The sequence below is a fragment of the Crinia signifera genome, chromosome 5, assembly GCF_055691185.1.
Source record: "Crinia signifera chromosome 5, ASM5569118v1, whole genome shotgun sequence".
Lineage (NCBI taxonomy): Eukaryota > Metazoa > Chordata > Amphibia > Anura > Myobatrachidae > Crinia > Crinia signifera.
This window is the reverse complement of record NC_139221.1, coordinates 294729879-294745799: the sequence shown is the minus strand read 5'-3', so window position 1 is coordinate 294745799 and position 15921 is coordinate 294729879. Positions and strand designations below refer to the sequence as shown.

At 42.3% G+C, this 15921-nt stretch overlaps 1 protein-coding gene across 1 annotated transcript in view; it reads left to right on the top strand.

Annotated features, from left to right (window-relative positions):
• The window catches only part of PLXDC2 (plexin domain containing 2), a 456016-nt gene that overhangs the window by 235572 nt on the left and 204523 nt on the right, over positions 1-15921 (top strand). The window contains exons 3-4 of the mRNA XM_083189312.1: positions 1496-1642; positions 5130-5199. Of these exons, the coding sequence (XP_083045438.1) occupies positions 1496-1642; positions 5130-5199 (217 nt within the window). The remainder of the gene's footprint in view (positions 1-1495; positions 1643-5129; positions 5200-15921) is intronic.

Here is a 15921-nt window from a genome sequence, read left to right as displayed (position 1 = left end):
TATCTTTTAAGAGGCAGAATTAATAATAAATAAATGATCATGGGCAGCCTCAATGAAGGAGACCTGAGTTCATTGCGGTAACTTGCATAATGTCATCAGTCAGGGTGATCATCCCGGTAGGAGAAGAAGAAAAAAATTCAATGATAAGAGATGAAATTTGAATATGACAAATCTTCATAGATGTGCTGAATATATAATGAGTCTTCCATGGACACATCTTTGTTAATACCAAGATCATATACTGTATTGATTGTGTGTATGTATGTATGTATATCTATCTATCTGTCTATCTATCTATCTATCTATCTATCTATCTATCTATCTATCTATCTATCTATCTATCTATCTATCTATCTATATATACGTATATATATATATATATATATATATATATTTATATATATATATATTTACGAATAACAGTCAAGCACTGCAAATGGCTCCTCACAAATATATTACTTTGATAATGATGATGATGATGATGATACATATATAGATCAAGCTACACATGCCTAGGTAGGTTTTTTTAAAGGGACAATCATTTAAAATGCAAAACAATGCCTTTTAAATAACTTTTCCTTTAAAAAAAAAAAAACCCCACAGAGTTCGGTCTGCTTCCTGTATGGGCACCGGACTTTGCAATACATTACTTCCTGCCCTTAGACTTATAGTAGGCAGAATCACAAGATAGGTGTAACCCCATCTATTGTGTGGTTGGCTGCATTCTCTCAATTTATTGCGCTTCCTCCATCCACAAACCTTTGTTTGTAAGAATCACAAGATCCCCAAAGCTTTTTCTCTAGTCTTATTGCTCTATAGGACAATTTCAAACATTATGAAATGGAATAATATTATCAGGCTTAGGGATCCCCAGTTGGGGATGGGATGGCAAGTGGTTTCACGGGCGAAGTCTTGCCTACGGGACCAGGAGGAGGCAAAGAACAGCCACGGAGGTGATGGAATGTCATCCTTGTAGGAGCATGCAACAGCAAAGCATAGTATTTTCAGCTAAAGTTAAACAAGTGGGTTCGGCCACATCTTCATATTTGACCACGCCTCCTCTATCACCCAGGCCCAAGTCATTTCTCTGCGGGCCTTATTAAGCTACAAATTGGTGGTACCCATATAATTAATACAGACCAGACCCATTACTTCCTGTCTTTTATGTAGCACACTAAAAAGAGGCTTTGTTCTAGAGCCCAAGCCTTTAAACAAAGCCCAACACAGACACACCCCTATCATGCCATTGGCAGGCTAAGTCAAATGATCAGCACTTATACCAGCCCCCATTCTAGCAGATTAAACTATCTCATTATTATAGCAATTCTAAATTTCTCTTTCATCATTCATTGTTCACATCGGTTATTTGATAATTCTAATAATGGCTCATTTATTATCCTGGTACTTCTGTATAAGCAATTTCCAAATCATATATTATGAATAGAAATTACGTTTCTCAGAGAGTGACTTATAATAAATCTTCTTTGTATTGCAGGAGGATATGGATCATAAGTATTATATTTCTAGAATATTTGGTCCATTGGATTCTGCCAGTCGGGATTTATGGGTCAACATTGATCAAATGGAAAAAGAAAAAGTCAAGATTCATGGGATCTTGTCAAACACACATCGACAAGCCGCAGTAAGTCACTTCCTATGCACTGGTTCTCTTGTGGGTTCATTACGATATGCATTGGCAAACATTATATGCATCTATTGTAATACTTTCCAAGTCACTGTAGATACGGTGCAGTATATATATATATATATATATATATACTGTATATATACAGATACATATAAGGGATTGGGTAACAGGGCGGCACTCCAATCATTTAAACAGTAGAATTCGGTGCCTGGTCCATAATAGTAATACAGTACACTTACCCCCCCCCCCCCCCCCCCCACTGTGGAAGGAGTCCAAACCGGCACACGAGTAGTGAAGAAAAAAGATGTGGTTTATTCCATAAGTACAAGAGTTATAACAGCGGTCCCGACAGCTGTTTCAACTGGGTCCTACCAGACTTCATCAGGGCCCCTGATGAAGACTGGTAGGACCCAGTTGAAACAGCTGTCGGGACCGCTGTTATAACTCTTGTACTTATGGAATAAACCACATCTTTTTTCTTCACTACTCGTGTGCCGGTTTGGACTCCTTCCGCAGTGGGGGGGTAAGTGTACAGATATATATATATATATATATATATATATATATATATATATATATGTGTGTGTGTGTGATATATGGGGTCTGATCAATAGCATGAACTGCTAACCTTTAGCTGTCTAGTCATGCTGGGGAGAAAACAACACAATCCAATCATGTTCAACAGCTGTATAGACTGCTTTAAACATTGCACTGACTCTGATATCAGTACGTTAACCATCGATGGTGCAGTAAGTGCTTAACATTTATGACATAAAACAATCGATGGAGACCATTACTGATTTACATTCTTCTATGGACTTTCCTGTTGTGGGGAACGGCAATGTGTTGGCCAATCAGTGAAGAGAATCTAAGCTTATTAGGCCACAGGGGCTAAGCTTTGAAGGGAAAAAATTGCATCCTTTCAGCCATCGATGGTGGAAAATAACTGACCTTTGGTAACTTCCAGTCGATTTATTTATATGAATGACACATTTTAAGTGAAACATACACCTAGTGCAGTTGTATCGCATTAGACCTGATATTTAGATGTACAATTGGGTATCGGTACATCTGTCAGAATGAACTTAGGTCTACAGTCATTAGGTCGACCCCACTAGGTCGACTGGCAGGAAGGTCGACCAGACTTAAGGTCGACATGGGCCAAGGTCGACATGACTTAAGGTCGAATTTGCATAAAGGTCGACATGAGGAAGGTCGACTGGTCATAAGGTCGACATGGGTTTTTCACTGTTTTTTATCCGAATGTCGACACAGTCGACATGGACACAGTTGGCAATGAGTATTGGACCCTCGCATTGCTCGCTTCGCTCGCTGTGCTTCGGGCACGGTGGCTCGCTTCGCTCGCCACAGCTTTAATAACCTCCTCCACGCCCTAGTGGATGGTAGGGCATGAAATACCGCCTGTCGGTACATGTCGGCTCAAAAAACAGTGAAAAACCCCATGTCGACCTTATGACCAGTCGACCTTCCTCATGTCGACCTTTAAGCAAATTCGACATTAAGTCATGTCGACATTGGCCCATGTCGACCTTAAGTCAGGTCGACCTTCCTGCCAGTCGACCTAGTGGGGTCGACCTAATGACTGTAGACCTAAGTTCATTCTAATAGATGACAGCATCCCAAATGTTTAAGGCAGCAAAATGTATTATTGAGGCTTGACACATCACCATCTCTAAACAGTATATAAACAATAAATGTGTATGATATTAATGTCCATTAAACCAGAATGGATAGGCCTGTTACATTATTGTCACTTTACATCTAACACTACCATACATTAGCCATAGCAGTTATCTTCACTTCATAATTGCAAAATAGGATGAGCTGAGGGAACAATGAGTAGCTATAGCAACTGAGGCTTCCTATTGGTCCTCATGCTTAACCGCCCTTCACTAAAAAGGTGGCAAAGTGCTGCTCAGCAGAGTGCTTGAAAGGCCCATCTGCATTCTTATTTATGGACAGAGGAATCAGAGTATCTCTATGGCCAGTTTATATTGGGCAAACATCTACGGCCCAGGTCATCAATCTGCCAATCTGATCATCCAATCATTGATCCATCAGGGAATCCACACAAACCAGCATGTTAAAAATCCATGTTGATTTCCCCGATCCCCAGTCTTGGGCACTGGTATAACAGGGAATTGCCCTGAAACCTGCCTGATGTATAGGCCCTATTAGAGGTAATTTTACTAAAGCCTCTTAAAATTAGGATGGCCATCAACTATCAATGTTCCCAAAACATCGTTAGTTGGGACCTAGTGCTCGATGTTTTGGGCATCGATAGTGGAGCGTCGAATAGTTTTATGCCATCGATGGATGGCTTGTGATGGTAAGGTTGAGGGTGCGTGCGCACTTGGTGCGCAGCGTTGCTGTATTCAGTGGCTTTGCTGCAGGCTGCCCACCCCACCAGGAGGTGCACTCATGTGCAGAAGAACCTTAAACTGGATGGATGGCTAGTTAAAGTTTCTTCTGCGCATGGGCAGGCCGCCACACAGATGCCGCTGCCCATCCCATTAGTCTGCGTTTGCGAGGCGAATCGACAGCAAGAGCCATCGATGGTAGGAGGTAGAATGTTTTATAGCTATTGATGGTTCCTGCTTTAAAAGCCATCGATGGCAACCATCGATGGGGGATGCGCTGATGGCCATCCCTACTAAAAATGAAAGATGATTTTGTCCATATCAACCAATGAGATCCTGTCTTTCATTTCTTTATTGCATCTTAGAAACTGATATACAGAATCTGATTGGTTGCTATGGGCAACATCAAATATTTTAATTTTTTGAATTTTTGTCAGTTAAACCCATAGTTTCCAGCCTAGTATGGCCGTAAGTAAGCAACAGAACGCAGCTGTCTCATCATGATTTGTGGCCTGGTATGACTTTCTTGACTCCATTCCTCTTTCTTGTCAGATTTCTCTTTAAAGAACCCCATGTGCAGTCTATTTATTCCATGTGATGTGGAAGGATACTTATCACTTCACAAATATGAAGTCAAGTGCTTCCTATAATTCCTATAATGTGAAGCATGTCCTCCATTAGAGAGATTAATGCATGTCCTCCTTTCCTTTCAAACAAATACCACAGAAATGCAGACCCTTTCACTTTCCATCTCTGTGATGCTTCTAAAGGCAACATTTTGCAGAAGACAGTAGGCAACATGAGTGAATTTGCTTTTCTCAGACATAAAGGTTAAACCATTTTGACGAAGGGAAGGAAACATGTTCAAAGTATGCTAAACATTTCCTGTTGCCGACATTCTCTTTCAATTACATCGGCTGCATTGTTTCCATGACAACTGCTAAATAACTGGATGTTATTTGGGGCTAAACTGAAGTAGTGTATGGAGGGAAAGCAAGAAGAATAATGAATAAAATAGACTTTAACATAAAACTTTAATTTAGCATTTTCCACCGTGCACAAAAAAAAATGACTTTCTGTCCTGTGATTGTCCCTTGCAGAGAGTGAACCTATCCTTTGATTTTCCGTTTTACGGCCATTTTCTACGTGAAATTACAGTGGCAACTGGAGGTAAGTACCTCTTTACTTTTCTCCTCGTGAAATTGTCTATGGATTTGCTCCAGGTCCTGAAGAAAATAATATACCCACGGTGCTTCTTACTGTTGGGAACAAAAAGTAGCGTACGCATAGAAATCCTTTCCCCGGAGGAGTTGGGAGTTTAGACCTGGGGAGAATAATTCATATGCTTCATAATAGGGAAATGATTGGAGGCTTTTAGGCAGAAAATTCATTTTTCACAGTTTTCTATCAATGACTGTATTTTCCCTGCCTGCGCATTCTGGATATATCCTAGGTAGCGAACATCCATTGTGTGTGACAAAATTTGACATACATAATCTTCTATGAAGCACAACACTGCTGAAAAAGAAATGTTTTCCAATATGTATATGTGTTTACCTTTTCAGAATCTGGTAGATATATATATATATATATATATATATATATTATATATATATATACTATATATATTTTTCTATATATATTATATCAGAGGCGTAACTATTATTAGGGCAGCAGGTGCATTGCACCGGGGCCCCTGAGGACTAAGGAGCCCACTACTGACGGCCGAACTTAGACTTTTTAAAGGGGCAATTACATCCCATAGCAACCAATTCAAAATTCTGTAATTTATATAGCTAGAACATTTTAATTGAAAGCAAACTTCTGACTGGTTGATAATGATATGTATTACAGCACCTTTTGCTTTATTTTCTATTAGAGACATAAAGTATAAAAACATACCTCAAGCGGCGCTGGAATGCCATGAACAGATGTGTCCACATACATCTATGCTCTGTGCACTACAAGTCATATAACACAAACGTCGTGCAAATCAGGAGCCCTGAGCATCTTTTCAGGCAGCTTTTTAAATTAAATTACATCTCATTCACAAAGTGATGCAAACATAGTAGGATGCACAAGCAGCTTGTGCTGAGTAAAATATTCAACATGCCTATATTCTGTGTGTGACTGCAACTGCATCTGCCATGTTTTCCTTTAAAACATAGCATTTAAGATGCAGTTATAGCCGCAGTCACACACAGAAAATAGGCATGCCGAATATTTTACACATCATAATCTGCTTGTGTGCTCTATTCGCATCGCTTTGCAAATTAGACACATTTTAGCAGAAAGTCACAGGAAAAGATACAGAGCCACATCAAGCCAAGACTTAACTAGAAGGGCTGTTTGATACATGAGGAGGCCGAGGAGGAACTGCATGTTGACACTGACTTGCCACTACCCTGCCAAGGAAACTCCTGGTGTGGTCTACTATGGCAAATCTGTAACTGGTACATAGGCGCCGAAACCGTGGGTGCTCCGGGGCCCAAACACCCACGGAAAGTAAGGAGCACCCACAGGCCACGGCAGCGGGGTCCCAGCAGCAGATATGCCGTCAGCAGCAGGGTCCCTGCAGCGGATGGGAACTAGTAGCGGTATTAATACCGCTGCTATTTCCCATCTTCCACAGGGACCCTGCTGCTGACGGCATATCAGCTGCTGGGACCCCGCTGCGGCGCTGCGGCTGCCACGTTCCACGACGGTGAGCAGCTGGTGAGTCCCGGGTGGGGGGGGGTGGTCTGTGGTGGGGGTGGTGGTCTGTGGGAGCACCCACCGGACAAAAAGTAAATTGGCCCCCCTGACCTGGTACATTCTGTTGTACAAAGAGGAGCTCTGTATTACCACTGGTATCCTATCCAGCACATCTTCATTGCTCTTTGGCCTACTTATTATAGATTTAGGTTATTACTGTCAGGCTTGTACTAAGGTCTAGGGCAGGACTCACATTCTGCACATTGTTAATTGTCAGTTATAGGCTCACAGAAAATTGCATAAATACTAACTGAAATATTGACACTTTACCTAAAGTATAATGTAGGCTAAAGATGCATACATGCCAATCAACCACCACGTCATTTGCAGACGCCTGAGAGCTGGTACCTGGTACAAATAAGTCTAATGATGATGGCTGCATACCTCACAACTTTTGAATGACTGAAATCAGGATGTGCTGTTCCAAAGGCTTGGTCGTTCCAAGGAGGGGGCGGAGTGCCAATCCTGGTGGGTGTGGTCTCTGGTAAAGAGGCGTGGTCAGGAAACGCTACCCCTGTTTTAATCATTTTGGAGGAGAGCCCAGTGCTCCCAGAGCATCTTGGCATCCCCCAGCTCAATCCTTAAACTGAAGCAATCCCTACCCCCGGCTCCCTCCCTGCACTAAGTGATGTAATAGGGACAGTTGTGAGGTATGTGGTTGTGGAGGATGCCGGATTTAGCTTACCGCCTTTGATTGGCAGATGTATATCTTTAGCTAATACTAGATGTTTATGTGCATCTTTTTGTGGTTGTATTTTAGCATTTTATTTTTTTTACACCAGAGATTACTTTATTTTTCATAGCATATGCAAATTGGATTTAAATGTTTTTGAGGAATGCTGGATTAATACCTGACAAAGGGGGTTATTCAGAACGGATCGCATGGCTGAGAGTTCGCAGGCCGGGCGATATTTGAACAACTGCACATGCGTGCGGCTCATAATACGCATGTGCGAGGCCTGTCCTGATAAAATCCTGCTAAATTTTTGATCGCTGGTCGTTAGCAAGTTGATTGACAGGAAGCCAACGTTTGGCGGTGGTAATCGCCCACTTCCTGGGAGTGTCAGGAATAATGCAGGCATGCCTAGGCATTTGAGGGGAAGGCGTGTGATGTCAGCCTGTGTCTACCACACTGGTAGTACTGGTTCTGGGCTGCACACTGCACACAGTGGAAATATCGTTTGATGGTGATCGTCTTGTGTATGGATTTGCTGCTAGTAGCCAATCAAAGTAATTTTCCCAAGCCACCCGCAAGCATTGCACAGCAATTCTCAGTCTTGCTCAGGGGGCGGGATTTCACTATTGCTGGCAAATACCTGATCACAGGGCTCTGAAAAATTAGATCAGGTCTCAAACCCCCCCATAACCGCTGTTGTCTCACAGCTAGGACTTATGCAGTCCATTATGGGGAACACACATCTGACAATGCAATGTAAAATGCACGTGGTTATTTTTATAGGATTGATCGATATATTGCAGAAAACTTTGTACTTTAACCCATTCACTCATTAATAATGTGTATTCATAGCAGTCAAAAGTATGGCTATATATGCAATTTAATCAACTTATGAATAGAGGATCAACTTGCTCAGATTCTTGCCTCTGTTACTCCATTGTGTATTCATGCATAGATTTCAGTGTGTGGGTGAGTAAGATATCATCCAGCCTGTCAGCCAGTTCTAGGAAATGTGTACTGGCCTAAAGTCAATGAGCTTCAGTCTGTCACACTGGCCCTGTAATTACTAAGTACATCAGCATAAAGATCCCGTACAGTTTCCAAAACATTATACACGTAAACTGGTCTCTTTTAGCGCAATAGCCCTACAGGTTTTTTTTTTTTTTTTTTTATCAATTAGGGATGTAAATGAAAACAAAGAAAAGCTTGGTGTCCTCTTTTATGTGTCCTGCATAAAAAATGCCAAATAGATGTATCTGGTTGTGCATACCTCCCACCTGTCCCGCTTTTCGCTGGATCGTCTCGGTTTAAATGGACGTTCCCACATGCCTCCCCGGGCCAGCAGTGTCCTGCGGTGGGGAGGCAGTTGGGAGTCCCCCCCTCTCCATCGTCCAGGGGGGGGGGGGGTAGGTGAGGGGGGTACAGGGGGGGTAGGTGGTGCCGGGCGTGTAGCGGACCCAGCTACCCGGCCTGCTACTACACAAGAGGGGGGGTGTCGGGCCTACCCGGCCTGCTGCTACACACTGGGGAGTTGCCAGGTGTATGGGGTTGCCGGGGGGAATGGGCGATGCAGCGGGAAGTTGCTCCACGGGGGGGGGGGGGTTCCGCTCACCTCCATGCCATCTGGGGGGACACCTGCCAAACTTCCGCCCTCCAGTGGCTGGCCTAGAGCTGCCTAGTGGTGGCGCCGTCATTCCAAAGCCTGTTAGGGGAGGGTGTGTGATGTCAGCAGCAGCCTGGATGTGCCTGTATTCACCGCAGCCGCCGAGTAAGTCCTGGGCAAAGAGACAGCTGCTATGACTGGCAGGGCAGCCGAGAGGAATGCCGGGCCCCAGTAAAATTTTGGGGGTTTGGCCTAAGTGTGGGAGGTGTGGCCAGGATGTCGGGGAAAAGGAGGGGTCGGACTATGGCCCGGGCCCAGGTAATTAGTAACATAGAAACATAGAAACATAGAATTTGACGGCAGATAAGAACCACTTGGCCCATCTAGTCTGCCCCTTTTTTTAAACATGTTACCTCAAACCATATTTGATCCTTATTTTTTTTGTAAGGATATCAATAGTACTCCCCCCCCCCCCCCCCCTCTCGGCTGCCCTGATGACTGGTGCCCAGTTTAAAAATCATTCAATGATGAGCCGCTTCTGATGGAATTTAGACATATTCGCTCGGGTGCAAACAGATGTGCAGCCATAAACATCCATTTGTACAGCAAGCACATTCATTCACAAGGCAGGATTTCACTGGTGCGGGGCGGACGCTTAACTGATGGCTGGCCATGGGAATTCGTGGCTAGCGATCGGGTCTGATCAGGTCTGGAGAGAGAAAGTGGATGGAGACAAAGTACCAGCGAATCTGCTTTTAACTGCCATGTTACAGTCTGTGGGCCAGATGTATCAAGCTTCTGATAAAATGAAGAGCACCAGCCAATCAGCTGCTACCTGCCATGTCACAGACTGTGTTTGAAAAATGTCAAGCAGGAGCTGATTGGTTGGTTATCACTTATCACTCTCCATTTTATGACTTTTGAAGCGTAGTGCATCTGGCCCTGTGTGTGAGTTGATTGGCTGGTACTTTATCTCACGCCAAGACTAAAGCCCCGTATATACAACATTAGCCTTGTGCTGAGTGAGGTGCTTAAGCACAGATGGCTCTGCACCTGCGATGTGTGCTGAGTGATCTGGGCTGAGTAATGTTGGGCTGATCTTAGGGCTGGATCTACTTGATTGCTTAGAAAAATGCACAAAATCGCTAATTGTGTATGCGCCTTCAGTACATAGACCACTAATACTGTACGTTTGGCCTATGACATAGTACATTGAAAATGTTACGCTGAGTGGATTATATTCACAGTCTGCACTGTGTTTGTGCTGTGACAGCAGTTGTTTTTGGAACAAGAAATTATCACTGTAGATATACCCATATCTCACTGGACAGATATAGAAATGATTCCTGTGTGAATGCATGTGGACAGAAGTAAGATAGCGGTTCTCAGGTACTTTGTCCTTACAGTAAGAACAATGGCTTCACTGTTATACACATGCAGAATCTGCCAAGTCAGACGTACAGGCAATATTTAATTTCTATGTCTTTATCCACTTGGGAATTCTGTGCTGTAAAACCTATTGCATTGTTGAGAATCTGCACGCATCTAAAATAAGAGACATAAATCAGGATGGATCTACATAAACACCCCATATGAGCCAGAATCTCTCCTCAGGCTGACCACAGTGTAAAACCTTTGTGAATATTGGGGCTTCGTTGATGAGTAGAGAGGCGCAGTGGGATGGTCATCCTCCATGGCAGGCACTGGCCCCCAGACAGGTCCTGCACAATGGTCTGGGCCAGCACCCACCCACTCACCATCTCAGTAAATGGGACTTGTACAAACTTTCCTATCGTAAATGTTGGACTTGGAATTTCTGGTCACAGCTGTAGGTTTAGAACCACAGTGCACCTCAGTCTGCAAGTGGAACTACATTTCAGCCATTAGCGCAGAAGTGAACAATGAGCAGATAGACAGAGAACATTGGTCTAGCACTTCAGACAATCAAAACAGTTTTCCCATGTATCACCAAAGAACACACATAACAATGCCTGTAGAGAGATGTGAAGAGATAATGTGCAAAGCAAGTTAGGAGCTGTTTGGCTCCCAGGTGTTTTTTATGAAATTGTTAATTCACAATACAATACTTTATCCCTTTACAGTATGTTGTGTTACAAATTATTTTCTAAAACCTATTACTGTACATTATTTTGCTTCTTCAGTTCCATTATATTTGGAGATGAGTTGTCATCTATGTTGACAAGGACTACACCAATAGTGAGACTCACAGATACGCCAATACTGTATTTCACGTGCATTTGTTAAAAAAAAATCAAATATATGTTTACAGACGTGCTCACTTATTATTTCTCCTACTACTACACCTAAAAGGCATTTTCTTCTTTCCCTGCACTAGATGTTACTTCAAAAGCACAACTATTGGTTAAATAAAATTTGTCAGCCAACCAGAAAGAGATGGGGACGGGATTTCCGCTAAAACAAAAATGATAAACATTTGCCCCAAAATCTTTTGCACTTAATTTGCTGCACCATCTTCTTGGTGATACAAGTGGTGCTGACACAGAAGCGTGCATTGTGGACCCCCAGTGGCCCATGTTCCCTGCACCAATTTCAGAAACAGCCATGTTGGTTATATGTTCTGGGCAGACAATTCAGGAACTGCGGTGCAAAGCCAAGCTGTTTTTTGCCATGTGAGTTAGATGTGATAAATTAAATCAACTCGGGTTGATTTTAGCCAATTTTGTGCAGCTCTCTCTCCTATACCCGTAAGCTCGTTGATATAGCACGGATGGTGTAATGGTTAGCATTACTGCCTCACAGCGCTGAGGTCATGGTTTGATTCCCACCATGGCCCTAACTGTGCGAAGTTTGTATATTCTCCCTTGGCTTGCGTGGGTTTTCTCCGGGTACTCCGGTTTCCTCCGGCAATCTAAAAATATACTGGTAGGTTAATTGGCTCCTAAAAAATTAACCGTAGAATGTCTGTGTGTGCGTGTATATATGTGGTAGGGAATATAGATTGTAAGCTCAACTGGGTCAGGGACTGATGTGAATGTGCAAAATATTCTCAGTAAAGTGCTGCGGAATATGTGTGTGCTATATAAATAACTGGTAATAAATATATATATAGATTTAAAATAATTACTGTAGCACCTGTTAAATATGTTCTTATTGTTATGATATGTCTAGGAGGGGTGTAAATAAATGGAGGCCCCCAGACGTCAGCTATGGATTGCCACAATTTTCCAATTCCCCGATGGTTGGGAATTGAAAATGTTTACATTCTCCAATCCTGACCAAAAATGATCGGGTATGGAAAAGTAGGAATCTTTAAAATGAAGAATTTCCCAGATTCACTGAAGGAACGCGATCATCATTGGTCAGCGGATCTGATCTGTGATGTTTTCGGATCATGGTGGTTGGGTAACGGGGCTCTAATGTTTGGAAGACTTCAGACAGATCCCCATACTCATGAGGTTAATGTGTTCCTACACTTTATATATTGAGAGAGATGATCTATAACTGTCACCTTCCCAAAATCAATTACATGACAAGAGAACGCACCCGAGATAGGAACTTACTTACCTGTAATTTGCCTATTACATTTCATCAACTTATTCACAGGGTTCATGTCAGGGAGCCAAGATCCAATATGATATCACAGCGTTTATGTATATTAATGATGATGACAAGAAGGTCATTACTGAAGAGCTGCAAGTGGAATGACATTGCTTGGCAGTATCATATTGAAAATATTGAAAGTAAATGAATAGCTTCCTTCAGAGTTATTCAAAGATCTGAAATTGCATTCGCACCTGCATTAGACTGAATGAAAAGTTTCATTGCTTGTTATAAACTCATAAAAAGCCAGCCGCAGTATCATCTGCAAAGAAGAGTAGGGAAATAATTAAGATGCAATTGATAAAAGTATGAAGATATAAGTGTAGCGATGCTGAAGCATCATGCTTCCTTCTTCCAGTATGATTTCTCCACACGCTATGTCAATCATACCATTGATAAGTTTTATGTAAAATTTTGGGGCTTAAGGGGGTATTTAATCCCGGGTCACAACTGTCTGTAGGTTCTGACCGTTTGCGTTTTGCTCGACACATATCGGCATGCGGGATTCAATGTCCCGCCTAATGTTTAGCGAAAAGGGGGCGTCTTCACGTAAACAGTCATGGATTGTCGAGACACTGCCATGATCGCAACAATCCACGGCTGTTCTCGACAGCTTTTAAAGTCTGGCCCGTTCTGTCGATCTGCCTCTTGGCTGTCGGCTGTCGGAGGAATAGGCGCCCGCCGCTATTTCCCCTATCATACATAGCGGCGGGGCTTGAATGCCCCACTAACTGTATTTTTACTTAAATTATAAAAAAAATTACAAATATATCTTTTTAATAAAATAAATGAATGCAGTTGTAGAAATAAATATTGTAGCTTGGTCAACATGAGCCTTATCTATTTCATGCAAATCTCTAAATGCAAATTCTCTGGTTGCATAGGGAGAGGTATCAGCAGTAGAAAGAAAGAAGTAATAATGCCACTGTATAGGTCATTGGTACGACCTCACCTAGAGTATTGTGTTCAGTTCTGGAGGCCATATCTCCAGAAGGATATAAATACATTAGAGACTGTACAAAGAAGAGCAACTAAAATGGTGCATGGCCTACATCACAAAACGTACCAGGAAAGACTAAAAGATCTAAATATGTATACTTTAGAGCAGAGAAGGGAAAGGGGGGACATGATAGAAACTTTCAAATATATCAAGGGTTTTAACAAGGTACAGGTGGGAGACATTCTTAACAGGAAGAGGAGCAACAGAACACGAGGACATGCACTGACACTAGAAAGAGGAAGGTAAAGGTGGGAGACATTCTTCACAGGAAGAGGAGCAGCAGAACACGAGGACATGCACTGAAACTAGAGGGAGGAAGATTCAGGGGAAATGTGAGGAAGAATTTTTTCACAGAAAGAGTAGTAGATAAGTGGAATAGCCTACCATCAGAGGTGGTAGACGCAAATACAGTAGTACAATTTAAACATGCTTGGGATAAGCATATTGATATCCTTACAAAAAGGGGCAGACTAGATGGGCCAAGTGGTTCTTATATGCCGTCAAATTCTATGTTTCTATGTTTCAACTCCAATGTGTATCTTTGTCAGATTATTATCTGGTGCCAGCAAGCATGTGTACTGCTATATAGGGAACATGACTATGATGACTGATGACCGGATCTTCAGGAAGGGTGGAAAGGCAGGATTGGAGTTGGTGACTGTAATGGGGCCTACAAATGGGGCAATTTGAGGGCAATTTCTAAATAATCTGATAAGATCGCTTAGAAAATGACCTTACATCTCACCACATGCGATGTGTCGCTATCGCCCGGTGTTTAAAATCCAGCATGCTGGATAAATCTATAATCCATTGTCACCGGAGAACACTGGCCCTTACAGATAGCTCAGCGGCACATCGCTGTCACATCGCTGTGTACTGAGAGATCTGGCTGAGCATTCTGAGTCATCTGGCATTGCTCAGAACACTCAGCACATCTCCCCATGTTTAGGCACCATAAGTGGAGGCACACTGGAAATAAAGCATACTGTAGGGTGAGAACTAAGAGGCTGGCGGACCCTGCATGTCACAGCTCTCTGTTTGCCGCTCTTTTCTTATATAGTATATTTTTCTATCTCATTTTATTCAGTAAAAATAACTATAGCAAAAACTTTCTCTAACTATCAAATAACTAGTTTCTACATCTTAAGCATAATCATTTCAAGTACTTCCAATCCTCTATTTTGTGTAGCAAATTGCAGCAGACAGCTCCTTACAAACGACTCCCGTCTATTCCTCCCTCTATCAGCTCTCCAATTTATAAGGTAGATCAAGGAAGGACAAAGGAATAAAAGACTAAAATTGCTATTTATACTGGAACATACTGAGGGCATCAAGATAATGAACTGTGAGATTTTTTTGTCTTGCATCAATTTGCAACATAATAAGGTAGAGGAAATGTATTATATGTCTCTTATTGATCTTACACATTGTATCGTAAAAGAGAACAGAATGTATATGTTACACCCTCTCAGTAACATTTGTTAGACTCTGAGAAGTCATTTATTAATGCCTGAGCAAATGGTGAAGTAGCTGCAATGAAAACAGCCGATGGCTTCCTCTGAAACAAATGCTGTGTTACCCAGAATTCCCAGTCAGGTGAAGAGTTTTCCACCAAAAAGAAAAAGAAAAAAAAAACAATCAAAGTATTTTTATTTATTCATATGAAAAATTAATTGGGAACGTTTTCTCTATCTAGGTAACATATACAGTACTGTTATTTTGGTACTTATGTAATATCTGGGCTCCCGTTTTTCTTATGAGACCGCGTCCCCTCGCGGGGCTCGCTGCGCTCGCCACGCTTCGGGCACGGTGGCTCGCTGCGCTCGCCACACTATATAAAATCAACTCCATGCGTAGTTAGATAGTAGGGGTATGAAAAAATGGGGTGCATTTAACATGGGAGCCCAGATAATACATAAGTACCGTTATTTTATATCTAACAGTGCTATGCGACCCTCTGACCTTCTACAAGAAGTGCCCCACCCCTGGAAACGTAGTCCAGAAACAGAGCAAGTTATACCTAATGGAATGGGTCATGTTGGAGGGTATATATCGGGCACAGACTTGTGGAAGGCAGCAGACACTGGGGCAGATGTTTTAAGCCTTGTGAAGAGATAAAGTGGAAATAAAGTGTGATAACACACCAGCCAATCAATTCCTAACTGTAAATATTCAAACACAGCTGATTGGCTGGTGTGTTGTCCCCTTCCCCTTTATCTCTTCACCAGACCACTGTATTTGGGCATGTCTGTGAATGAAGTAGTTAAAATATTTTTG